We start from the raw sequence: 25,814 nt of genomic DNA on the forward strand, positions 1-25,814 counted from the left end.
GTATGACTATTCTGACTTACTGCCTTTCTCAATCGTTGCTCGTGTTCGTGGCTTTCTTTACTCGAGGCACAGTCGAAGATACGATGAAGGTTCTCCAAGCCAGATAGACTGCAAACACTTCTATGTGAACACAGCTACTAGACGTCGCCCTATTCCCGTACCATGCCCAGGGACGAGCGTACACGAATTAATCAATAATAAGTAATAAACATATTCCAGCAAGTACCTGATCAAATCTTCCTTCATCTCATTATTCACAAGAACTGCTCCACATGTCACTGGGTTAATAACGTCTGGGCCTAGCATGTCAATTACGAGGATGGCGTGTTCGAGAATAATCGTGCTTTAAATACCGTTGTTGTAATGTTACAGCGAACCTCATATCCTGCCACGGAACGAGAATGGTATCAGTACTCGTGAGGCACTTTGTCATGTACTATTTCGCGTCGACCTTACATTCGTTCGGTACATAGAATGGCGCTCTTTTCTTCGTCTAAATGGGTTGATCCAAGCTAAATTTCAGTCCACTTCATACGCCCATTGCTGCGTGCCATAACTCGTGGTAAACCCTTTACTGATGCTATACCTGATAAGGGTCTTAGGAGATCCGGAGAAAAGCCCACGAGCTTACGAACATTAAGAAGGGAGACTTTGGCCTTCTCCATCACACCCAGGGTCGCCTTGTCTAGAAGAATATGGGTCCTTTCCATACGTTACATGCTTAGTAGGAGGAAAGCCTTAGGAAGGAATGAGGCACATATAACATACGGTCATCAAAAACTACCGGGACGGTAAGGTACTCTATCTAGCTGAAGTATGGAGGGGAACTCGTACAGCCGTATCCGTACGTTACGCAGTTTTGCCAGGAAATCCCTCTAGTTTTTGCCCGGATGATGTTCTTGGCCTGGCCTCTTGGCTAGCTACCTATATCACGGCCGCAACGAGCTCTGTCCGCATTACCTTTCCCCGTCTGGGGCCCTTTCAAAGCGAGAACTTCTCCTCCCCTTCGCCGCACGCCCATCGCTCCGGTCCTCTCTCATCCACAATAAGATCGGAACGTCGCCCGCCACACTGGCAACAGTGTCCCATCCTGCAACGATCGTATACGTACCGACTAGCACCTCATAAACTTTTACATTTCTCACATCGTATTCGAAGACGAACGTATATACAGCAAAAGACGACAGACGACCAAGGACGAGCAAAAGCCTAGCTGAACAAAGGACATTCATACATACTAGCAGCCCATGCCTCGCAACTATCCCTTATGCAGTAGATGGCAAACGGAGCAGCCTGACTGGAGACTATTGAGGAGTACAATGACATCGATTACCGTAGTTAGACTTATATTATAGACTGACCAAAGGATGTTTGTTAACAATGCGAATGCTTGCTGTACACAATGGAAGTGTGCAACAGAAGGCGGAACGTATTTGAACTTGATGATTAAAATTATGATATGGTCTGATACACCTGTATCTACACTCGGGTGATCCAATGATCCGCTTCCATCCCAAATATGGTTTATCGTAACTGAGTATATATACAGCCCCGGGGGAGGTACTCCTGACAGAAGACCTCGGGGCGAGTGGGGAGGGGAAATTTATCCCCTTTTTGTTTTTTACTTTTCGTTGGCTCATCACTCATTCTGCCAACGTTCTCTTTGCTCATGTCTAATAACTCTGATGATGATCTTATCTTCATGTATAGGCGTCTCCTCAGTTCAGCTCACGCCACATGACGGGCAAGAAGACGACACTCGCTCTCCAGAGAATGAGGATGCCGTCAATGAGCGCCAGCGGCGCCTTCAAGAAACCGAAAACGCTACCGCTCATGAGGTTGAGAGCGTTGAGCCAGATGGCTAGGAAGGCGACGCTGAAGAAGTGGTACGCGAGCTTGCCAGGCTGGTGCATGAGGCCGCCCATGAGGGCCATGGGCTCAGAGGCGTGGCCGCGCTGGAAGTAAGAGAAGCATCCCATCTGCAGAGCGCGCAGCTGGCGGTCGTTTGCGGCAAACAGGGCGTACAGTGCCATGGCCAACACGTTGATGATGGACGTGAGGCTCTTACGGCGCCAGTGGAACTCGCGCAGGACTCCCTTCAAAGCCACGGGGTCGGCAAGGTCGCTCACGCGCGAGGGATGGAGCAGGTCGGAGAGAATGACGCAGTCGTTAAAGGCAACGGTCATGCCGCCACCAGTGAGGGGGTGACGCATGTTGAGGGCGTCCCCGAGGAGGAGCATGCCGTTCGCCGTCTGGCGGGATGGAGGAAGATAGGAGTTGGGCATTGATCGGGGGATCTTGCCGTCGGCGAGAGCAGCCTCGAAGCATGGCCGCATCTGGGCGGGCAATGTGGGCATGACGACGTTCTTGATGTAGCCACGGACTCCGCCAGCAGCAGGCGAGGCCTCGGGAATGTTGGCGGGCACGTCGATGAGCGCGCGGGTCTCGTGGGTGCCAATCTGGTACAGGAGGACGGGGAAGGCGTTGCCGATGCAGACGTGGCCGTAGCCGGGAGAGAGCATGGGGGCGTCGATGAGCTCGAGGGCGTAGAACTTTGACTTGACGACGGGTTCTTGCGGCAGGTACTCCTTGCGGAACTTGGAGGCGTAACCGTCGGCAATGATGGTCAGCTGGCCAAAGAAGTAGTCGTCCTTCTTCTGGCCTGTGGCGTCTGTCGTCTTGGATCTTACACCAAGCACCGTATCCTTATCGTCGCCTTGTATCGTGGCTGTCACCTCGGTCTCGACAACGGTAATGTTCTCCTGTCTCATGCATGCCTTGCGCAGGTTGTTGATGAAGCGACCGTGGTGGAAGCATCTGCCCTCCTTCTGCTTCGCGCTGGCGGATACGGCCTCGCTCTCCGAGGCATGGATCATGCGACCGCTCTCGTCAAAGGAAGGGTAGGGGATGTCGATTCCGTCTCCGTGAAAGCTGACTTTGTAGCCGTAGCAGGGAATTGCGTCGATGCCCTCGAGGCACTCGGCCAGGCCCAGCTGACGCAGGGCGACGATGCCGCCGGGCTGCAGCAGCTCGCCGACAATGCGATCGGGCTCCTTCATCCATCTCTCGAGTAGGAGTACACTTCTTCCCTGCTGGCCCAGTGCATATGCAATGGCGCACCCAAAGACGCCGGCGCCGACGACAACTACATCGGCCTCGTGGTACTTGGTGCGGCGCTCGGCGCGGGCGTCGGCCGCTGCTGTTGGACTTTCGATCATTTCAATTCGACTCTCAGGGGGTAGTTTATCTGGCTGGGCTTGAGTTGCTGTTGAAGCGTATGGTGGCGGGGGAGATCGTGGTGTTGCCGATTGTCGTGATGGGCCTGTGCGAAAGGACGCTTTGGTAGGAAAGGCAGCAAAAAGGGATGTTGAATGTCACCTTTGAGAGGAGCCTCGGATTCGGTCGTTGGGAGTTGCGCTTGGAAACGTTGGGGGAAGCGTTTGGCTTTGGATGATGGGAAGAACGGGAGGGGAGGGGAAGGAGAAAGTGAGACTGGTTGCCGCTATCGGGTTTTATGTAAGACCAGGCGAGATTGGAAGAGGTTGAAGGGTGGGAGGTGGTTAGTCTTGTCGCTCACGTCCCGCCTCGAACCATATGGTGGCAGTTGAAATCCAAAGAAGGAAAAGAAGCGTGATGAGTGGACGACTCACTTTAGCTGGGGCCCCTGCACTATAGCCTTTTGCCAGGGGGTGAGTAAAATGTTTCTTTCCGCGTTGGTTTTGTTTCCTCGCTGACTTTTGTCATTACAGGAATAAGTCTGGTAATTTCTAGTATAGAGCTCATTAAGCTACGGTACATGAGAAGGTACATCAAGGTATCATTGCGCTCAATCTCTTAACTACCTTAGGTAGTTGGGTCACCCAAGAATCCTCTGTTCAGAGGCACAAAGACAGACGACAAACCCCCGGGACATCAAGACAAAAAGCGAAGGTTGCGGAGGATCCAGAAAAATTACAGAAGGCGATCTCAACGACAAGTCGTTCCATGGCGGCTCACGCCGTTGCAATCGAGCCAATTGCCACGCTCCAATTAGTGCCCACACACCGCCCATTTCACGTGTCGAACCACGGTCATGCGTAATAGATTTCTGCTCGGCCCAAACATCAGGCACTTTAGACTCCACCCTCTGTGCCTTTGGTTAAGCTGTTCCTGACTACTGCTCGTTTCTGTTGCTCTGTGCTTCTGTGACACTGACAGGACCCCAGATCTACGAAGGTACCTCGCATCTTCAAGCCTTCGTCAACTTCAGCCGGGCCGAGTAGGGAGGGTTGGCAATTTGGGGGTGAGTGAGCTGATGCGCCCTGATATTGCTCTACCTAAATGGTACACCATATACCTAAATGGTACACCGTCATCTCCAAGACCTTAGAACTCAGAGTAGCCGTCACCAGATGTTGGTCGACATGATCCATTGATACTCCGCCGTGCGTGGGTTCCAGAGACTAACGCGGAAAAAGGGGGCGCTGCGTCACCCCATCTCAATGCAATCCGTCGGTAGCCAATCACGGCTCTGACACACCTGTTCAAGAAGTTGCACCACCAACCCTTCCAGAAAAGTTTCAGTCCCACTGCTCTCGATTGGGCGAGTATATCGTAGCATGTGAGAGTCTTTCACGTTCAAGTCTTGCGAGAATACCTGGTTTCATGCCTCGCCAATACAGATAAAGCATAGTCTGATATCACGGCTGGCTCAGCCTCGGGTGGCTGCATGTACAATGTATAATGCCAGATGCGTTCCGTCTTGCAAACGGAACTCAGCAAAGCTCACAGGTGCAGTGTGAGTAAACCACCCAGCTGGTTCAGTCTGCGGAACCGCAATGTTGAGACAACTCAATGGTTAATGCAGAGGGGAAACTCGGGTCCGAACTGAGAACCTCGGCGCGATTTTCTGTGAAAACATAGCCGCGAATCAGATTGATCCGTTAAAAAGCATTTCAAGCAGTTCGGGTCCGAGACGATGGATCCGGGTCACCTAGCTTTGCAGGTTTGTAGAACCTACCAGTCGATGAAGCATCTTCAGAACACTCTCTAGCTCCAGACAAGTGTGACAAGACAGGAACTGGTTTTGAACCGCATACGCCCATTCTCTCGGTATAGCCGCAAAGAACACTCGCACTGATGTTGAAATTACCGAGAGACAACATACTAGTAACCAATGTGTCGAGTATCATCCGGCAGACTCATTAGGAGGGCTAATCAAAGTGATCCCAGTTCGCAAATTGTGAGCAACCATGACTCTCTATTTCTGGTTCTGATGCTTCATAAACTGCTTCGACCACCTTTCGTAGCCATCCAGCATCTGGTGCGTGATACCCTTGGGGACAGACTTGATGGCGTCCACAATATCCTCCATGCAAACCGTGACCTGCTCCGCCTCCCCGTCCAACCTAACGCCGCCGCCGCCACTACCTTCCTCTGTGGCCCCAATGTGCGTCCTGCTCAGCGTCTTGCTCAACGCCGGCTCCGTCGCCACGTTGACAATCTGCTTAATCTCGGCACCCGAGAAACCTTCCGCCAGCCTCGACAGCTCTGCAACATCCACGTCCGCCGCGAGGGGGAGCTTGCGCAGATACAAGTTAAACACGGCCTCCCGGCCCGCGGCGTCCGGCGGACCAACGTACACAATCCGGTCGAAGCGGCCGGGCCGGAGAAGAGCCGGGTCCATGGCCTCGGGCCGGTTCGTCGCGGCCAGAATAAGCACGCCCGAGAGCGCCTCAAAACCGTCCATCTCGGTCAACAGCGTCGTGAGCATATTCACCGCACCCTGGCTCTTTGCGGCACCACCACCGCCGCCATTGCCGGCGCGCTGGCCGCCGATGGAGTCAATTTCATCAAAGAAGATGATACTCGGGCTCGCGGCGCGCGCACGCTCAAAGAGCTGCCGGACGGCGCGCTCCGACTCGCCCACGTACATGTTGAGCAGCTCCGCGCCCTTGACAGCAAAGAAGTTGAAGCCGGACTCGGTGGCCATGGCCTGCGCCGACAGCGTCTTTGAGCATCCGGGCGGACCGTAGAGGAGGAGACCCTTTGGCGGGGTGAGGATGAGCTTCTGGACCGTCGGGTCGTTTGTCGTGGTGAGGGTGATCATGTTGCGCAGCGCGTTCTTGAGGCTCTCCTGCCCACCGACGTCCTGCCAGTGGATTGTGGGTGGCTTGAGGTTCACATCGTGCATGGCCGTCGGCCTGGTGGAGCGGAGCGCGTGCTCGAGGTCCTCGCGGGAGAGGTACGGGGTGCCTAGTGCCTCCTCGTCGTAGCCGGCTTCGTCGGGGTCGAGGCGCTCTGCTGAGATGATCATTGCGTTTTCGATGAGTCTGTCGAGGTCGCTTGCGTTGTAGGCGTGTGTTTGTTGTGACAGCTTGGCCAGCATCACGTCCTTGACCTCTGGCTGGATGGGTATTTCAAAGGACTTGAGAATCTCGAGGCGGCCATCGGCGTTGGGTATAGAGAGGGGGATGTTGCGCTCGAATCTCGTTCTCTTTTGTAACTCGGGAGGTACGTCCGTCATGTAGTCCAGACAGGTGGCGATGACCACGACCTTTGGTAGTGTGCCATTCTTGAGGGCATCCTCGGCCAGCTGGTCGAGCTGCTGGCCTAACCGCTGGGTGATGGCCGTGGAGTTTGCCCGGTCTTTCCCAATCAGAGCTTGGAGGCCATCGATGAGGATGATGCTGGGCTGCATCGTCCGCGCTTGCTTGAAGACCTCCTCAACGGTCGATGACTTATCGTTTTCTTCGATCCGGAAGACTCGACCCCAGCCCGTGCTCGCTATCCGGTTCAGGATGTACGACTTGCCGGTACCTCGTCCGCCGTGGATGACGATTCCGCATGATTTTTGTTGGCCCTTGTAGACGAACTTTGCATTGAAGCCACGGAGGAAGCTTCGCAGCTTCTTCTCTTCTGCGTGTAATCCGGGGATATTCGGGACGACGAGCTTCGTCACGTCGCGAACTTCCTCGACTATCTCTTCTTCCTCACCTGAGACGATCGTGGGTACTGTTGAGACCACATAGCGGGCTACATTATGTGTCTGGCCGTCTACGGATGTGATTCTGAATATTTGTTTTGACCCAGGTGCCACGCACTCAAACTTCATGCCCGGAAAAACTTGCTCAGCCCGCCCTGAAATATGTCAGCATTAGTCTCACAGCAAGTCTGAAGTGAAGAGAGTCTATCTCAAATCTGAGCATAAGGCGTAAATGTTATACTGCGCATAGAAGCCATAGTAGAATATCACAGAGAGGCTGACGGCAGCCACCCAGGTTTGATTGAAAGGAGGAAGGTCTGCGCAACTCACCAAGATAGAACCGAATCACTCCTACCCAAGCCCCCTCCCATGCTTTGATCTCGGCCTTTTCCCTCTCAGACGCCGTCACAGGCAGAATACTAACCGACTCAGCGTCGGGCACCGCAGAAGTCTCCGTCATCGTGATCGTGATTTGGTCGCCCAGCTCGAACCCGCAAGCCTCGCGGTACGCCTCGCTCATGAGAATGATGTTGGGGCTGATATTCTTGTCCGCGAGCGTCCAGAGCGCGGCCTCTCGGCGCAACGGCTCCGTTGTTGTCGTCGTCGTCGCCGCAGACTTGGCCGCATCCTGAGCGGCGGTCCTCGTGACGACGCAGCGCCGGCCGTTGTCCACGCTCCCCGTGAGCTGGATCAGGGAGTCCCGGTTGACATAGATTCTCGAGGCGCCCTTGAGCGTCGACTTTTCGAGCGTCTTGTCGAAAGGCGCCAGGGGGCGGACCTTTCCGTCGATGGTCTTGGCCATAGTTTTGTGGTCTAGCCGGCGGCAGGGTTGGGTGGTGTCGTGCCCCTGGTTGCCGTTGTCTTGACTTCGTCGAGTCTGTCACTGAGTGCTCAGCCCGCGGGACAATCAAGTCGCGGATTGCCTAAGTGTGATCCGAATTTGATGTGAGACCGAAAAACTTCAGATCTAGAAAAGGGGAAACCGAAACCCTCCTGTTCCTGGATCTTTCGTCTCTTGTGGCCTATCGGAGGTATATATGTTGTTCAGACGACGTTTATTCTTCATCCGTCACTGCCCACATGAGTTGACAATGGTGTAGGGCCCAGACCGGGGTATGGCATCGAGAAAACCCTGCGACAAGAAGATCCGGCAACGATGAGATTTTGAGAAGCAACTATGACAGCCACAATGCCGATCAATAGTCAAGCGGGCAGTTCGAGAATATCCAAGTCTCTATGAAACCCCCTAGATATTTTGTTGGGTTGTCTCTATTTTCTTGAGTTCGTGGTACGAAGATATGTTTCCTGTGTGAACCGCCCAAGATTTCGTGTAAGTGAGCCATGAAAAATTCAAAGACCCCTCCCTCCCCTCCACCAGGTCCCGACCCCCGACCAATTTTCCTCATACATCGGCCCCACACCAGCTCAAGTCAATGGTACGTACCTACCCTGCCACGCCTGTTCAACGTCGCATTGCAGCGCGGAAGAAAGTTAGGTCCAGCATCTCAACTTCTTTCTTCACTTATAACAGCCTTCACCACCTCGACCACAGAAGTCTCAGCTACACGCGCCGACCGAAATAAGAGAAGCCTCTCTCTCCCTACATCCTCTATCCCGACCCGACGAAGTCCAAGTCCCTCCGGGCCCATGCAATGGGCTGACCTCCGAGGGCTGCGCAGCTCGACCCTCAGAGTTGCCCGGATGACCACAATCGCAGCCCGACGACGGCTCCCGCTGTTACAGCAGCTGCCGTTACCACAGACGCCAGCACCTACACTCCGACGGTTCTTTCGCGCAGACCACGGCCCTGGCAAACGACTCTTCTCGACCCAATCCCAGCGCAGCTCACCCGACGATAAATGGGGCAAGAAGAAACCGTCACGGAGAGAGGAGCCCAAGGCAAAGCCGCCTTCGCTTTTCGAGGAGCTATTCCCAAACGATGACATTTACTCTCACCCGAGTCGTCGGGCCGGCGAACAGGACGACGGAGAAGGCAAGGGCAAGGTCAAGGTCCGGTTCCTGACCTCCACCGACCCGGAAAAGTCCGAGGCGACAGAGTACAGACTAAGGCAACTGGAGCGCAAGAACAAATCCAGCAAGACAGGAGGCGAGGCGGCCGGCAAGATTGCAGACTTTTTCGAGTTGAGCGCGCGTGAAAAGAAGAAAAAGGACAGGGCCGCCGATGGAGAGAGCTCCTCCATCTTCAACGAGCTCTTCTCGTCCCCGGGATCGGGAGAAGCAGAGTCGGCGGCGGAAGCAGTGCTGGGCAAAGGTGGCGTCGAGGCCTTGTTGAGGAAATCTCAGGCCGGCCAGAACTCATCCGAAGAGCGATCTGTAGATCACAACGATCTCCAATCCTGGCTCGACTCTCTTCCGAAAGACGACGCCGCCGCCGACACCGCCTCCTCAGAAGCAGCATCCCCAGAGGAGGCGGCAGCGGCCAAGGCCGAGCACTCCGCCATGCTCATCCTCTCCAACGCCAGCCCGAATCTCATGGAGTCCGACTTCTACCGCATCGGCCCCCAGGGCCAGCACCTCGACGGCTGGAGCGCCTCCATCACCAAGGTCATGCAGGCCTACGACTACAGCACCCTGGCACCCATGGACCGCTACTTCATCCTCTTTGACTCCCACGCCGCGGCAGCAGCGTACCAGCGCGAAGCGCAACGCCTCCACGCCCTCGCCGGCCGCGCCCTCGCGTCCCCCGCCGCCGGCCTGACGCCCGCAGAAACCTCTTCCGCATCCTCCCAAACATCAGTCTTTAGCCTCGCACCCCCCTCCAAGACGCCCCTAAACCTCCACCTCTACAAACTCAACCGCGCTACCGAGGCCCGCCTCGAGACTTTCAGCATCCAAGGCCTCCTCAGCATGACCCCCGAACCGCCCCCGCGCGCAAACGCCCACGTTGTCCTCTCCCTCGACGGCGGCACCCTCGACCAGCGCAGCCTCTCCCACTGGATCCGCCGTGACGCCCGCGACCGCAACCTGGGCTGGCCGGTGCAGCACCTGCGTCCGTACTTTGCGCCCAAGGTACACCAAAGAACCGCGACGAAGGCGGAAAAGCTTACGGAGACCGGGGAGGGCCTCGTCTACGACGAAGACGATGCGGCTCCGGCGGTGACGGAGGGCGACTCGGGACGGAGAGGCACCACCCCCGACGCGCTGGACGAAACGGCCCCGTCCGGCCGGTTCGTGGTGTCGTTCCCGGACGTGCACGAAGCGAGGCGCTTCGTTCGCGCGTGGCACAAAAAGGAGCTTATCCTGACGAATGATCAGAGCGTAATCGTAAACACGCACGTAGTGTGGTAAATGTCACAAGTAGCAGCGACCGTCGACAAAAAGTGTATAGTAACTCTTTGTAAGATATACCCGGGAGCATGTGTATATCAATAAAGGCCAAACAAGCATATTTGGAGCACGGGAGAGGGAAAAAAACGATGTATTATAAAAACCCAGAAATAAAATCCCGAAACTCCAGACCAGATATTTGCTCTCTAGGGGGGTTCGATAAAAAGGCGCTGTCGGCAAGAAACCACATGACAAATACTTCTCCCCGTAGGGAGGGGGGCTTGAGGGCAGGTTGGTGAGCAAGAGAGCGCCCGCGGTGTTTCTCGTCATCGAGCACACACACAACGCACGCCCAGCCGGTCGGGCCCATCACCAAGTTTTTCCCTTTCTCGGCCAATTGCCTCGCCGGAAGCCCCGGTCCTGCCTCTCGCTTGGCCCCTGTCATGTCCTCCTCTCTCTCACCGAGTTTCTGTGCGTGTCCTTTCCGGCGGGCAGACCCGCTGTGAAGCCCCATATGCCAATGTCTCCCTCTCCTTCCATGCGCGTCTTCATGTGCCTCTGTAGGACGTCGCTGTCCCCGGCGGCAGCGCGGAATCGACACAAAGTAATCAAATCTTGCTTTCAGAAAATACACACAACATTGAAATCGAGCGGTCCCGTGCCCAAGCCTCGTTCCGTTACTTTAGCAGCACTTTCCGCCGGCTCCACTTGACTCGCCGACGTTAACGCCCGAGGCAGCGGGTTGCTCGTTCTTCTGGTTGTCGATTAGACGCTTCTTGATATCGGCGGCGAGTGAGTAAAAGGCCTTGTCGATGTTGATGTTGCTCTTGGCTGAGACCTCGAGGAAGGGGATGCCGAGCTCGTCGGCGAGCTGCTGACCGCGCTCGGTCGAGACGACACGCTTCTCTTCCCAATCGCATTTGTTGCCGATGAGAATCTTGTTGACGCCCTCGGTGGCATGTTGCTCGACATTGGCGAACCAGGTGCGGATGTCTGCGTGGGAAAAGTACACATTAGTCTTTTGTTCTCATATATCTGTCCTATCATGTACGGTTCCATTTGCAATGGCAACTGCAGTACACGGTTCGAGATAGAACCGCCAGCAATCGTGCAAGTGAGTCCCAATGTAAGCGAAGGGAAACGACGTACTGTTGAAGGAGCGCTCGTCGGTGACATCGTAGACAAGGAGAATGCCCATGGCACCACGGTAGTAGGCGGTGGTGATTGTGCGGAAGCGCTCTTGGCCGGCGGTATCCCAAATCTGGAGCTTGACACGCTTGCCGTCCAACTCGATGGTGCGGATCTTGAAATCAATACCGATGGTCGTGATAAAGGAAGGCGTGAACGAGTCTTCGCTGAAGCGCAACAGGCAGCAGGACTTGCCTACGCCCGAGTCGCCGATCAGCAGAAGCTTGATCTGGGGTGCTGGTCAGCCACATGTGAACACGATGTCATGTTTGCCCTTTATAATGATTCGCACGGCGGAAGGGGAAAGTAGGATGTTCGAAAGGACGGGGTTCGAGGAGAGTGAGGGCATCTTGAGCGAAAAGGGCGGGACGATGGTAAGGAGGGGCAGCGGCATTCGACACATACAAGGAAGTCGTAGTTGCGGTTGCTCGACATTTTGGCGGCGGATGTTGATGGGGGACTAAACCGAGGGGGCCGATCTGAAGGGGGCGGTATTGCTGCTCCGGGCGACGTACGTGCCAGACGAGTTGAGATCGGGAGGATGCGAATGAGAGGGTGATTGTCGTGATCTTGTCGTCGGATTCGGGCAGCGGTTGGGGGGAGAGGCGATTGAGATGTTGGTAGGAGATGGGCCTAGGTAGTTTGTCGTAGTTAGGTAGGCGGTAATAGTAGTAGTATGTACGAATAGTGAAGGTAGGCACGTAAAGTGCTGGGCTGCGGACGAGGCGAGGCGCTGCAATGTACAGTCCAGCACACTGTGAAGAGGCACGTATCCCCGTACGTAGGTAGCGTCGAATCGCTTGGTCTCTTTGGGGGTGTCAAGTGTGGCGCCTGCCGTCTGGGGTAAGATACTGGACCCGGCCCTCTTGCTTGGCCGATCCGACTTGACCTGTGCTTATGCTGGGACAGGGCTTGAGGGATTTGGTGACTTGGCGGTGGGCTTTGCAGGCTACTTGAGGTAACAGCGGTCTTGGGCTGGAAAGCCGGTACCTGCTGCAATGCGAATCCCGCTTCGAAAAATTGTTCTAATCAAGCCCGCTGTTGATATCCGGAGTGGCACAAATCAACTGCTTCCGGCACTAGGCAAGGTAGGCCTCGGTGAAATCAGATAGCTAAGGTAGTCACGACTCACGGTGTCTACTAAGCTGCCCAAGGCACAGTGCCCGCCAAAGAGAAAAGACGCGACGACGTCGGATCTGCGTCGGAGGGGAGCGAAAGGTTAAAAGAAGCAAAACTTCCCTGGTCGATCCAGGCACCCTGTTGCAGAACACCAAGTGAAATTTTGGGGAACAAATACACGGGCGGCACCTCAGCGTAATTCCATGATGGCAACCATCCGTGGACGGTCCTGGCTGGGTATTACCAGGCTCGCTCACCAAAGAAGCGATATGCCAACAACACCTCAGCCACCAGGTAACAAAATGTCCGCCAACCTAGTCGTTATCTCAAAACTTGATGCGTTGTCTCTGCCGTGGCACTACACCCCTTTTGCTGCCAAATGTGCTCGGTCTCCCGCCTTTGCCAGACTTGTCAAGACTCAGGAGGCTACCCACGAAGCCACACCAAACGTCATCGCACTGTCTCGCCTCAGGGTCCAGGTCCAAATCCATCCAGAACTGAGTCACGCGTCCGCCGCCCGAGCATCCTGGGTGGCGGTCGTTCCATGGTCACAAGAGACATTGTTGAGCCTCCCTCACGTTCACTCGCTGGCCAGTACGTCACCCGTTCAATTGCACTTCAATTCGACTTTTGGTCTAAACACCTTTCCTAGTGACAAATGCCGCCTGCTAAGCTCCGGTACCAATGTGCGATGCTCCGTTGACAATTCATGAATGCCTCCAGTGGTGTACAGATGTGGTACAGGTTCCACCGAAAAAGGCCGTTCCCGCTGTGCGTAGTAAAGTAACCTGAATGCTGAAGCTCAAATCCGTAAGACCGTGTATCCATGCGAATCATTATTGCGCCCGAGGTTCTCCGTCCTGCGTTGTTTTACTGTAGCCACCTGGCGTACGCCCAGCGAATGCGATCCAAAGCTCTAACTTGCACCTGAATCCCCTTCAGGTTGGCAAGATCATCCAAATCCTCGAGGAACTCACGCTGCCTGTCGCGAGGTAGCACTCTCTGCATCAAGTTGCGCAGCACGTGGACTTCGCACAACAGGAGGCCGTGATCCTTGTAGGAGAGGAGGTTGTTCTGAGACGGCGTCGCCTCTGAAAAGATCCGGTCAATGTTGCGTAGCACTCTGATGCTCTGTCCAGTCTTGCGGCTTTGCCGGGCTCCCTTGCGAGCACCAAAGATGCCGCGAAGATACTGAACAATGCCAATAGAGACAAGCACACCAGGCGTCAGACCTACAAACCCAAACACCAGTTCCTGGCTCTTGAGGAGAGAGTCGATGCCGCTGATGGCCACCTCCAGGTCGACCTTGGTCTTCTGCACTTGGATGAGCAGTGATCGGACGAGGTCGCCCTTCACCGCACCGACAAAGGGGGTCCGCAGATCCTTTTCGTACGCACGCAAAACCGGGGTGACATCTCCCTCGCTGACCTTGGTGCGGATAACCTCGATCTGGGCGTCGGTAAGGGAGGACCCGTCACCTGCAAAATGGGGCTTGTCCAAAGCAAAGTCCACAACCATGCGCTCCAAGCTTTCCCGATCGGCCTTCAGGCTGTCTCGGCTCATGATGGCGATCTCGCTGCTCGAGTCGTGTCGAATAGTTCCAACAATCTTGCGTGTCGGTTCGATAACCCAGTTGAACCAAAAGTCTCGTACCGTAGATCCAATGTCCCGAATCCAGCTGATTATTTCTGCGCGTCTATTGGCAAGAAGTCGAAGGACAGTCGTCGAAGAAAGCAGTGCTGCTGTTGCAGGCAACCAGTATCGGATGAATCTCGACGGGCGGCCGTTCTCTTGAACAAGCAGCTGCGCAGACATGACGTGGTTGGGGAGGCCGTTATCCAGAAGGTTGAGAAGACGTCTAGCGAGCACAGAGGGCTTCTCCAGAGCGTTGGCGTCCTCGATGTGAATGCTAAGCTCGGGGTCTTCCTCGACTCCAGCGAACACCTTGTCCTCGAAATCGTTGACGCCAGATTCAAGAGTCAAAGCCTCCTTGAGAACCATGTCCATGAGAGCCACGCTTCGCTCAACCACGCCTTTCCAGTCATGGCTGTTGACGCCGGCTTCGCTCTTATCGTCGTCTTCGTCGCCACCAAAAGTCAAACCTTCGTCGACGAGCACACCAAGACCGCTTGCAATCATATCCCGCAGGCGCCTGAGATGTGCCAGTTTCCTCCGAGCCTCGCCTCGGCTAAGGGCCACAGGCGATAGGACCTTGCGCTGAAGGGTCGTGATCGATGAGTCCCGAATGCTGTCCCGTACGATGCCGTAAAACTGTTTCCATTGTTGCGATAAGCCTGTACGAGTGGATGCGACAATATCGCCTGGCGTTTGGCTGAGATTCCGAATTCGGTGCTTGCTTTCGTGATAAACATCCTTGGTCAAGGCCCACAAACGCAATGGTGACGTTTGGACAGTGTAGAGACTGCTGTAAGTATACGAGCTCAACACTTCGTCCCAGTACCACATCTCATCACTGAGAGGAATAATCTGATCCAGAAGTGTGTTCAAAATGATACCGTAAGTCTGAACGGTAGCCTTGCTGACGAGCAGCCACTCGATCTCCGACTGGTACGGGCCTCGTCTAGCCTCGTCATCCTGCTCCGCTTGGAAGTCCCATTCCGCAAGTTTGGATTCTTGCAGCAGAGAACGAATCCTCTGAGCGGGGAGTAGAGATGACGAAGTTGAGGTGGTGGACAGAGCCCTAACAATATGTAGGAGCTCCTCAATTCTTGGCGACGACAAGGCGTCTACGGTGGCCGAGTGAAAAATGCCATGCTCTTCGGCAGACAGCTCGCCATCTTCTTGAGATAGACTCAGGCCTAGTGGAATCCGATCCAGCTGCGCATCTAAGCGGCGGACTTGGCTAGGTGCAGGGAAGGTTGATGTCAACATTCAAATATTTTGTTTGGGATGACGGGAAGTCAAGGAAAGATGGGACGGAATACTGACTCGGCAACAACAGACATTATAGCTTCTCACTCAGAGAGCGCTCCTCCTCCACTTTCATGGATCGGTTATGTGTCGAACTCTCGAGACTGTGAGGACTGTAGTCGTGTGAGGATGGATTTGATGGAAGAATGCAGTAGTAGAAGTTTGGGTTAGACGTCATCAGGTAAGCGAATGCCCCGGGCAACTTGGGCGAGCCTGCAGCCGACAACGCGGTGAGCGGCGACTGGAGAGAACGTGGGATGACAGGTGGGGTCTCTTGGGTCACTTAGTCAGCCAGCGCCGCTGACGGAGCTTGACTGTTGGAATGGTGCCTCTCGCTGAGGATGAGCTAATCATCCTGCGTCTGCTTTTACTTACGAAAAGGCCCGGTCTGGATATATAACAAAAGAGTTTCTTTTAACTCAGCTAATCGAGCTCCTCAAAGATATCTCCATTCTTTGAGGTCTTTTGATTATGTTTAGACAGTTTCGACCCGACTGTAGGTCTGCCGAGCTATGCAGATCAGATAGATCGTTTCACATCAAAGAGGCGTGGCCAGTGGCCATGCTGGAGCATATGAATTCCAAACTTGAAGACATCTTTACTGACATACTTGACGAATGCCATTCAGCAATGGCGATCTGCAACTGTGCAGCCTGAAGCCATCTCGCTTGTCACTCGCACGTGGGTGCCTCGCTGACATTGAGATTAGAATGCCACGTCATGAGAGGTCGCAACTCACCTTTTACTCAAGAAAGCCAATAACCAATTTGATGCGTAGCCGCAAAGAGCTACACAACATCCTTCTATGTTTGGCTCTTGATTCCTTTCAAGAACCGGAAAGGCCGATCTCTGATCTCAGGTATTTGGGGTCACCGGCTATATTGCACTTTGGTTGCGTTTGTGATACGAGACCGCAAAGGACTTTCTGGCATCAGATACTGAAGATCTAGTAGCTTTTAGATGTTCAACATAGGAGTAGGTTGGAGTAGTCCTATTGAATCATTACTAACGACGACAGGTCAGTGGCAATCACGGGCTTGTTTGATATAACAGCACGGGTTTGTCAGTCTGGCTTCACCATTCTTGTATCTTAGGACGAGGAAACATCAAGAGCTCCTGGCCTCAACCTGTGCTTGACACACAAGGATCATGAGGACTTTTGAAAGGTTGTCAATCGAAAACATACAAAGGTAAGTAGTACCAGCCAATACCAAGCTGGGCTTTTCGAGGTAGACTTCGAGGTAGACACGTATCGGATCAAGCTTGACCGGAACACGCCATTTTGACATGAGCATCCACGGCACCCCATGCTTCGCCCTGCCGGAGCGTCCCAGAGGTGGGTACGGCCGGGCTCTTGACAGCTAGGTCAGGGCTGCGCCGTGGAGGAGGTCAGATGGATCTCATCGGCAATCGGATGTGGTAGATTCGGAGGCGTGGAGCATGTCACTGTCATTGAAGATTGTTCTGGCTTGTGTAATTGAGCACCTGTGTTGGAGCTAATGGGGGCAAAACGGGTAGCGTTAGGCCAAAGCGAATTCCTTTGGCAAAGACGTGCGACGCGCAACCTGGAAACGTGCCCCTCCTTCATCGTATTCGGGTTGAGGTAGGGTACGTACCGGTGCTAAGGTGAGCGCAGCAGCCAAAAAGTCGAGGTGCGAGGTGCCAGGCGTTCCATGCAGGGCGATAAGACAGCCCTGCCCACCTGGAGGATGACTGATATCGGCCTCCTTTGATTGCCCGCGACGGGGCGCAATTCTCATGCATAAGTGCTTCTTCTGAGAAGATGATGCCGACGTTGAACACAACTCAAAACTCCAATTGAGAGCTGACCAGTTCGAAAAGGTGGACATTGAATTAGACTGCCGCCACCTTACTTCAAGTGCTTGGCTTCGTTAGAAGCTTTACCTCTACGTACCTGAATCCAGGTGTCTGGCTTTGATGGAAGCTCAGAAGCAGCATAAGAAAGAAAGGAGCTTTGTCCCATCCATGAAATGTTTCCATGCCCCGTGCCTCCCGCCTGTTCGGCTTTTTCCCCCTCGGCCCCCCTACGATTGGCAGAGTGGCAGAGCCAACAACGCCTGGTGCAGCTGTCACACACCCTTTTGCCTCCCGAAATCTCGCACACCGCCCGACCCAGTCGACAGGGCACGCCTGCTTCCTACTGGCCAAAGCCCACCACGGAAGACGGAAGGACCCACGAGCTGCATGGTTCGATGTTCAAGTGCAGCTTCTCATTGGCTTATGACACAAGAATGGGCAAATCGCAACTAACGTCCCCACGCTGTCGCCCAGAAAGGGTGAGAGATGCACAGGGGCGTTTTCATAAGGTACCTAGCACAATTCCAGAACTAACCTAATCTTAAGTCACCTTGAGTAGGTAAGGGAAGGTTTTTTTCTCTCTCTATATGTGGTGACAAGCACCAGAGACGCAGGTGCCATTTCCTTTCCCCGTCAACCGAAATGATCCATGGATAAAACCTCAACAAGACCCGGCCCAGGACCCTTGACCTTGCCGCCCGCCGTCCTTTTTTTCCCTTAAACCTCCCATCGCCACCTAAACACCACCTTCGGCGCATTGTTGAAGGAGTTGCGACTGTCTTTTCTTTCCCTCCCCAGCTTTCTCTTCGCCAACTTTGGCTTTCCTCATACACATCTGTAATTCCGCACTTGTTGAAGCACACAAAGTCGCAAACTTGCGCTCTCCGCCATCATGGCAGCTTTCATGTGAGTCTGGCCCCGTTTCTTTCCCCGATCCACGGCGCGCCCCCTTTATAGTCCTCGAACACAATCTTGAAGCGAACAGTCACTGACCTGGTATTGTGCGGAACAGCAACTCGACCGTCATCAACACCGCCTTCAACCACACGCAGCCGTACTTCAGTGTCCTCGAGGAGGTATCTAAGTACAATGTCCAGCTCAACTACTTTGAGCGCCTCTGGGCCGTATGTCCACACCTCATCGCGTGCCTGTGCCAACCAATGTCTTTACAATGCGACTGACACCTTCCTTCTAGGCTTGGTATCTCTGGATGCAAAACGACACTCTCGCCACTGGCATCATGAGCTTCGTCATGCACGAGACCGTCTACTTTGGCCGCAGTTTGCCCTTCATCATCTTCGACCTCATCCCCTGGTTCCACAAGTACAAGATTCAACCTGTGAGCAAATCCTCCACACCCTGTCATCACAATACTCCGGACATATCCGCTGACGCTCAAATAGCAAAAAATGCCGACACTCAAGGAGCAATGGGACTGCGCTATGGTCGTCCTTATCAGCCATTTCACCGTCGAACTCCCCCAGATCTGGCTCTTCCACCCCCTCGCCACGTGGTGCGGCATGGAGTATAACGTCCCCTTCCCTCCTCTCTGGAAGATGGCCATGCAAATCTCCATCTTCTTCGTCATGGAGGATACCTGGCACTACTGGTTCCATCGCGCCCTGCACTACGGCCCCCTCTACAAAGCGATCCATAAGCTTCACCACTACTACTCCGCGCCTTTCGGTCTCGCCGCAGAGTACGCCTCACCCATCGAAGTCATGCTCCTCGGCATCGGAATCGTCGGTTCGCCCATCTTCTGGGTCACCCTCACCGGCGACCTCCATCTCCTGACCATGTACGCCTGGATCGTCCTCCGTCTCTTCCAGGCCATCGACGCCCACAGCGGCTACGACTTCCCCTGGAGCTTGCGCCACTTCTTGCCCTTCTGGGCCGGTGCCGACCACCACGATCTTCACCACGAGAAGTTCATCGGCAACTACGCCTCCAGCTTCCGCTGGTGGGACTACTGCCTCGACACCGAGGCCGGTCTTGAGGCCCACAAGAAGCGCCGCGAGAAGAAGATCCAGGCCATCAAGGCGCAAAAGTCTCAGTAAAGCCGCTTTTTTGCAGCGGCTGCGACCTTTTTGCGACATAAAGTACGCACATCACCAAGCACCATGACCATGTGTGTATGCCCTGGGAGAAGAGAATGACGGACGCGCCCACGAATTGTGGTTGAGAGCGCGTTGCTGAACACACCGGCCGCGGGGCGGTGTCTCATGATACGATGTATAGAACGCGGCAGGAAAGGAATACCGCAAGGGAAAGCGATACGACACGGGCCCGGACAACTGAGGCCATACCATCAAAGTCACGTAATTATCATTGGGGCGGCGTTTGAAAGAGGTATTGACGGTTGTGCGAACAAAAGACGAAACCACTTATGCGAATTCTGTCGTATATATTGGGAAGGCCGCCCATATAACTGGCATTGTAGTAGATTACTTAATCATAGCACAACATTCGCTCTTCTTATACCCCAGTTTGTATGGCTTGCATGTTCTCTTTGTGTATTCACGTTGTTGTACGGGACTATTGTAACAGTGACTTTGTGATCAGGAGAGTAGCTGAACCCCCCCGGGCCCTCGGGTCCGAATTGAGGTTGACTATCCGAGGCGGCATCACTTCTTCGGCGTGCAGCAGTCCCCAGCCGTGCCCGCCGCCTTATCAGCCAAACCCCGGATGCCGCAGCTCACGGCCTCTGTGCCAGTAGTGGCCTCGGAAGCCGGCACCTCGACTTCGCCAAAGTCCTTTGCCAGCACGTCGCAGATGAGAGCGAGCTTGAGGTCCTTGTCAGACAGGCCCTTGGGAACATGTGTCGTCCACCGGATAAAGGTTGTGTTGTAGACCTGCCCTCTTGTTTTTAGTTTTTTTCTGATTCCGGAGACTCCTTGCTCGATTTTCTTGAGAAGGACAGGGTGTTTGGGGCTTACGTTTGACCACTCTGGATGATGATTGTGGATCTTACATTGTAGGCTCACGGCTGTCATGAAGTCCTTTTCACTCGTCAGCAGTCGATTTCATCTTTCCTCGGACGATTGTCATTAAACATGATGGCATGGTGTTTGGCCACACGGAGACATGTAAGTAAAGAAAAGAGATAGGATAGTAATACGCACCCACGTCTTTGCAAAGTTCTTGAACTTGAAGCTCCGCTCGACGGCCTCACCGTCGTTGACGAGCGCCCAGCCCCGGCCCTGTCCCAGCAGCGTCTGGAGCGTCGAGGAGAGGGAAGACTCGTCGGAGCCCTTGGAGAAGCGCGGCGTGGGCGCGGCGGTGGTGGTTGTGGTTGACATTGTTCTCTGGTATCGTGGTGCGAACTGCTGCTGGGTGAAGTTTTGTAAGGGTGATGGGAATGCTGCTGTTTTTGAGAGCCGGGATGGTGCCGAGGTGAGAGGCCGCGGGGTACAGTGTGCGATGCAGCGGATGAGGGTACGCGCTGGGGTGCTCATCTCTGAGGGTGTGTTTGTTGCGATGGACTTGGGTGACGTTATTCTTGTAGTTGAGTCGCAGATGTAGGATTATGGTGTGGTTAAAGCTCATGTTGTTAGAGGTGTACCCCTGTCGTAGGCACTTGCGGTTGAGCTTATGTGGAGACGCATGAAGATGGACGAGGTTGCCTCATAACAGTTGGTTTTGCTCGACATCTGCAATGATGTGTAAACTCCATCCCTAATGCCCTTCCATATGCTTAGGCCAAAATGATTGACTTCATGTATTTCTCAAGAAGCTCAGAAACAGTTCAGGGGCCCTGGGTCACTCAGGGAACTAGATGTACTTTCCAGACCTAGGATTTGATTCCTACGAATGACGGGGTAGCTTCAGAGTCCAAGTTTGATTACATGTTAGATCGATAGATCAATCTACTGGTTGAGTACCCTGAACTCTGCATTCGAGACGAGGCCACAATGGGTAAATCATAATTGAAAGCCAGAGACATTGACCTCCGATATGCGTTCTATTACTGTCTTGCATCCTGGGTGCCCCAAGGTACTCTACATTTATCGAGGATACGGAGTATGACAGCAGGATAAGGATAGCGAGGGCGATGAAAACGACAGGAGTTAACGAGGGCGAGAATCACAGAGACAATGTTGGTCAAGGAAATCGCGAGGCTAAGACTGACGCTGATCAGAATAGAGGTGGAGGGAATAGCTCTATGAGATTCATGCTCATCGGAAGGGCATATACATCAGTCTCAAGCTGTTACCTCTACGTTCCTACATTTGGAAGGTCGATTACCAGACCACGCCGCTATATCGCACCCCCCTGCATGTATCTGTAGCGACAATCCATTGATCAGCTCAAGCGCCAATATCAGGAAAACGATGCCTGTTTCCCGGATACCGGGGTGGAGGAGGTTGGTAACATGGTGGATAGCAGAATGGTCAGGATTCGCTACCCCGCGCTCACCAAACCACACAAGTTCAGACTTGACTAAATGATGACGACCCGAACATAGACTTTCATGATGTAAGATACGCAACTCTCTAAGTTCATCTCAAGTAGCTTTAACTTGGCTAATTATTTGCAGATTCAGCTCAATTGCGTACGCCTGCTAATACCTCTTCATTGAGAATAAATCTACTCGGGACCTAGACAGCCATAGTCCTTGGACGCCGTGCAAGTCGTTCAAGATGCGTGTACCACATCGACCTCATGAGATGCAGCAGTCTGTATCAAACCCGAAACCAACGGATACTACACCTTCAAACACCCAACAAACCCAGACAATGGCTTCACAACAAGAACAGAATGAGCCAGAAGCAGGAATGGCCATCACCCTGATCACCGCCGACCTCCTCATCCCAGGCCGCGGCACCCCAGTACAAGACGCCGCCGTCGCCATCTCAGACGACAAGATCATCCACGTCGGCCCGCGCGACACCCTGCCCTCCAAATACCGCTCCCTCACCCCCCTTCATGTCCCCGTCCTCATGCCGGGCCTCTGGGACGTCCACGTCCACTTCCTCGGCATCGACGTCGTCACCGGCTTCAGCGACGGCATCTTCAACGTCCTCCCCGGGTCCAACGCCCTCATCGGCGCCGTCATCGTCCAGGACCTCGAGGCCACCCTCATGGCAGGCTACACCTCGGTCCGCGAACTGGGCGGCTACGCCGGCGACCTCCGCCCCGGGATCGACTCGGGCCGCCTCATGGGCCCAAACGTCTACTCCTCCATCGCCGCCATGTCCATCAGCGGCGGACACGGCGACCAGCATACCCTCCCCATGCAGACGGTCCTCGACTTTGCCAAATGCGGCGGCGGCGCCTGCTCCATCGCCGACGGGCCGGAGGACTGCACGAAGCAGGTGCGCCTCCTCGTCCGCCGCGGCGCGCGCTGCATCAAGATCTGCTCCAGCGGCGGCGTGCTCAGCCTGCTAGACGACCCGGAGGACAGGCAGTTCTCTGACGAGGAGCTGAGGGCTATCGTCGAGGAAGCGGGCCGCAGCCGGCGCGCGGTGGGCGCCCACGCCATCGGCAAAGCGGGCATCATGGCTGCGCTGCGCGCGGGCGTCAAGAGCATCGAGCACGGGTGCTACCTCGACGACGAGGCCGTCGACCTCATGCTGGAGCGGGACGCCGTGTTTGTGCCGACGCAGCACGCCATCATGACGCTGGCTGCTGACCCGTCGCAGCTGCCGCCGCCGCTGGCGAGGAAGCTGGTGAAGCTCGTGCAGAGGGCGACGGACTCGTATCAGCTTGCCATCGGGAGAGGCGTCAAGGTCGCGCTCGGGACGGATACGTGGAGCAGCGACCGGACGAAGCCGCTGGCGCACGGGAAGAATGCGCGGGAGCTGTACTGGGCGGTCAAGAACGGCATGACGCCTCTCGAGGCTATCGAGGCTGGCACGGCGAACGCGCCCGAGGTCTTGGGCGGGATGGCGCCGCTGAGTGGGCAGGTTAGGGAAGGGTATGATGCGGATTTGATTGCTGTTGCGAGGAACCCGCTCGAGGATATTGAGATTTTGACCGACAAGGACAATATTACCCACGTCTGGAAAGGGGGCAAGTTGTTCAAGTCTTCATGATAGTCGGGAGGATGCTTATAGCATACCTCAGACTGTAAGGGTCGGTCACCGATTAGTGATGAGTATATAAGTCGATCGTCAGCTCAACTGATAGCTCCTTGAACGACACCATACATATATAAACCTTTCTTTTTCCATTGAAGGTATCGATACGCTGGCTTTACTTCAGTAAACGGGTTGCTAGCCCAGATACAACCGGATCAAGTGCCTCATCACAGCCACACATCGCCCGTTCTCCGTTTCCGTATATACTCTATAGAGTACGGATATGATGGATGGTAGGGGTGTAGGTTGATCGTAGTATGTCGATAGCTTCGGAATGTTCACTAGATGTTTTCCGGGGGGTCGAGCTGCGTTAAGCCGCACTGAGCACTCGCAGATGCAAGCTTGATGTCGAAGAAGAGAGACTGGGCAACGTTACAGTCAACTCAGTGGTGCTGACTGAAGGGCGCGCGGACTACCGCTCCATCATGCGATATTGACAGACGCCTAGTTAACCAGGAACCCTACCTTGCGTTAGTGAAGAGAGAACAGACTCGCAATACTGAAAGCGCCTCTTCTTGAATTCCAAATTTCGATTCGCCGATGACAAGCCAGCAGCACATCCAAACGGGAACAACAGCAGATGGGACGCATCACCATACGTGTAATATGCCATTGGTTGACCAAAAAAGGGCCGTGTGTGTGTTGTCACGGTCGTCTTCCAGAACCGCGCACAGACTCCGCCAAAGCTGCAGCACAGGGCATCTGGCGCCGCATGCCAGACGCGCCAAGCCACTGGGCTTATGTAAGTCAAACACCGGGAGTCGCGGTACGTGTTGACCGAGGAAAGCCCGTATACCGTAAGTACCCCCATCCCTTCCTACCACTTTCCACCTCAGCATGGCACGCATGGCACGCCTGGGAAGGAAAAGAGGGATTTCCTGGCAGTAATACTCCGTACGTACGGATACGACTGTACGAGTTGCCTACCATGCCTTAGTCAAACATCCGTACCCTCCAGGTAGTTTTTGCTGCCCGGCGCAAGCCATGCGTGCTTCGGCGGGATATTTCCTACTCAAGCTTGGTACTTCCGTTGAGGGGTCGGCTAATTATTTGACTGACAACCTTCCCTCAGTCTGCTTCTGCACTCACTCACCTCTCATAGGAGTCGGATTTGCGGGAATAAGGTACTCGGCAAAGGCAAAGTTCTTCCACGATCGTTCTGGTCTGCTGTCTGCGGCCTGCTAGGGTGCCGAGTGGCTCCGGCGACTTTTCCAGTCGTCTCGCCCTGCCTGTCATCGGCCATTTCGTAAAGTCCGTCGCGTCGCCCTTCCAATCACAAGCAGCCTCTACCGTCGGGTTAGTCCCTGTGGAGAAATTCGTTGGATGACGTAAGTTACCGTAGACCGCAAGTAGGCCAGTTTGGCCCGCAAATAGTCTTCCTCCCTGTGGTCTGTGGATGAAATGTCGCAACTCGGAACGTGCCATTTCCTGAATGCTGACAAACCAGACTTGCTGACTGTTCGGATTCATGAACGACATCGACTTGAACATGCAATGAATCCTCTGGGAAATGAGTTGTCGCTGGTCCGCGGCTGACAACAAACTCCGGACAGCTGATCACAACGTGCTTCCACAATCTTGTTCCTGCCGCCCCTGCTTCTCCTATCTCCGTATCTTGTGCTGTTTACCCACTGGTAGGGAGCTAGGGGAATGGACCGCCTCACTCTAATAGGATGGAAGTACGAAGAGAGATGATGATAGGGATGGTGAGTATAGCATCAGAAGACAATACCTAGTGAGGCATACCGATTGGAATCACGTGGCAGAGTCGTGCTGCCTAACACAGCATCTTCGCCAGCGCCACCCGAAGGAGAAAGTAAGGCTACACCGCAGATGTAAGTGAGCTGTCGCGGTGCGAGCACATATGCTTTCAGCTCAGAGTTTGGACTTTCAGCTCCGAGCCCGGTACATAAGCACATATGTGAGGTAAGGTAGATTCAGTGTCAATCTGCGCAGGTTGGCAGGCTCACAAGCAGCTCTAGCCTGCCTGCTTACCTATGGCTCGAGGTCGACATTTTTCGTTTCTTCGTCAGGCGAGAGCTTGACTTACAACACAGACAATCTATCTGCGTTCTTACCTCATCTCCAAGGCTAAGCCACCTGCTCTCATGGGACCTTCCTGTGTTGACTAAGGTGGTCGGGGTGTTTCCTGACCTGGCCCCGTCGGCTCCGGGGAGCACTTTCAGTCACCTTCCTCATCCCGCTTGACGGCACACTGGAAGGTACCTACCTCACATCGGGTCGGGGTAGGACTTGTAGGAGTGAGGTCAGGTACGTACCGAGGAAAGGAACACGGCAAGCTCGAAGCAGGTACACACGCCAAAGCACCTTGCCTTCCCCCGACAACCTGGAAGCAACGAGCTGCCTGCACCTGCCTGCCTCCGCCCTACCGAGATTCCTCCTCGTCGCGTCCCTCTTCTTTCTCT

General features: G+C 54.5%; 8 protein-coding genes across 8 annotated transcripts, besides 2 other annotated features; 3 read left to right on the top strand and 5 right to left on the bottom strand.

Moving 5' to 3' along the window:
• The first annotated feature begins 401 nt into the window (after positions 1 to 401).
• Positions 402 to 465: a sequence feature (Short protein (CCOS01_16081, KAK1508080.1) was converted to a misc_feature.).
• A 129-nt stretch (positions 466 to 594) lies between these two features.
• Positions 595 to 602: a sequence feature (Short protein (CCOS01_16081, KAK1508080.1) was converted to a misc_feature.).
• Positions 603 to 1,718: 1,116 nt separating this feature from the next.
• CCOS01_16082 (squalene epoxidase) lies at positions 1,719 to 3,218 on the bottom strand (the record flags this gene model as incomplete). The annotated part of the gene is made up of 1 exon (XM_060464219.1): positions 1,719 to 3,218. One exon carries the CDS (start codon positions 3,216 to 3,218, stop codon positions 1,719 to 1,721), a length of 1,500 nt encoding a protein of 499 aa, XP_060305274.1.
• Positions 3,219 to 5,239: 2,021 nt separating this feature from the next.
• Positions 5,240 to 7,766, bottom strand: CCOS01_16083 (ATPase; the record flags this gene model as incomplete). The annotated part of the gene is made up of 2 exons (XM_060464220.1): positions 5,240 to 7,119; positions 7,295 to 7,766. 2 exons carry the CDS (start codon positions 7,764 to 7,766, stop codon positions 5,240 to 5,242), a joined length of 2,352 nt encoding a protein of 783 aa, XP_060305275.1.
• Positions 7,767 to 8,611: 845 nt separating this feature from the next.
• On the top strand, positions 8,612 to 10,273 carry CCOS01_16084 (uncharacterized protein; the record flags this gene model as incomplete). Its single annotated transcript, XM_060464221.1, has 1 exon — positions 8,612 to 10,273. One exon carries the CDS (start codon positions 8,612 to 8,614, stop codon positions 10,271 to 10,273), a length of 1,662 nt encoding a protein of 553 aa, XP_060305276.1.
• Positions 10,274 to 10,934: 661 nt separating this feature from the next.
• CCOS01_16085 (Ras family protein) lies at positions 10,935 to 11,875 on the bottom strand (the record flags this gene model as incomplete). The annotated part of the gene is made up of 3 exons (XM_060464222.1): positions 10,935 to 11,245; positions 11,402 to 11,669; positions 11,846 to 11,875. 3 exons carry the CDS (start codon positions 11,873 to 11,875, stop codon positions 10,935 to 10,937), a joined length of 609 nt encoding a protein of 202 aa, XP_060305277.1.
• Positions 11,876 to 13,429: 1,554 nt separating this feature from the next.
• CCOS01_16086 (ATP synthase regulation protein NCA2) lies at positions 13,430 to 15,451 on the bottom strand (the record flags this gene model as incomplete). The annotated part of the gene is made up of 1 exon (XM_060464223.1): positions 13,430 to 15,451. One exon carries the CDS (start codon positions 15,449 to 15,451, stop codon positions 13,430 to 13,432), a length of 2,022 nt encoding a protein of 673 aa, XP_060305278.1.
• A 2,749-nt stretch (positions 15,452 to 18,200) lies between these two features.
• Positions 18,201 to 19,365, top strand: CCOS01_16087 (fatty acid hydroxylase; the record flags this gene model as incomplete). Its single annotated transcript, XM_060464224.1, has 4 exons — positions 18,201 to 18,214; positions 18,321 to 18,432; positions 18,504 to 18,647; positions 18,712 to 19,365. 4 exons carry the CDS (start codon positions 18,201 to 18,203, stop codon positions 19,363 to 19,365), a joined length of 924 nt encoding a protein of 307 aa, XP_060305279.1.
• A 567-nt stretch (positions 19,366 to 19,932) lies between these two features.
• CCOS01_16088 (pterin 4 alpha carbinolamine dehydratase) lies at positions 19,933 to 20,763 on the bottom strand (the record flags this gene model as incomplete). The annotated part of the gene is made up of 3 exons (XM_060464225.1): positions 19,933 to 20,160; positions 20,245 to 20,307; positions 20,431 to 20,763. 3 exons carry the CDS (start codon positions 20,761 to 20,763, stop codon positions 19,933 to 19,935), a joined length of 624 nt encoding a protein of 207 aa, XP_060305280.1.
• Positions 20,764 to 22,044: 1,281 nt separating this feature from the next.
• CCOS01_16089 (amidohydrolase) lies at positions 22,045 to 23,343 on the top strand (the record flags this gene model as incomplete). The annotated part of the gene is made up of 1 exon (XM_060464226.1): positions 22,045 to 23,343. The coding sequence occupies one exon, from the start codon at positions 22,045 to 22,047 to the stop codon at positions 23,341 to 23,343; it is 1,299 nt and encodes a 432-aa protein (XP_060305281.1).
• Positions 23,344 to 25,814: the final 2,471 nt, after the last annotated feature.

The sequence above is a fragment of the Colletotrichum costaricense genome, assembly GCF_030867565.1.
Source record: "Colletotrichum costaricense strain IMI 309622 chromosome Unknown Scaffold_27.1, whole genome shotgun sequence".
Taxonomy (NCBI): Eukaryota; Fungi; Ascomycota; class Sordariomycetes; order Glomerellales; family Glomerellaceae; genus Colletotrichum; species Colletotrichum costaricense.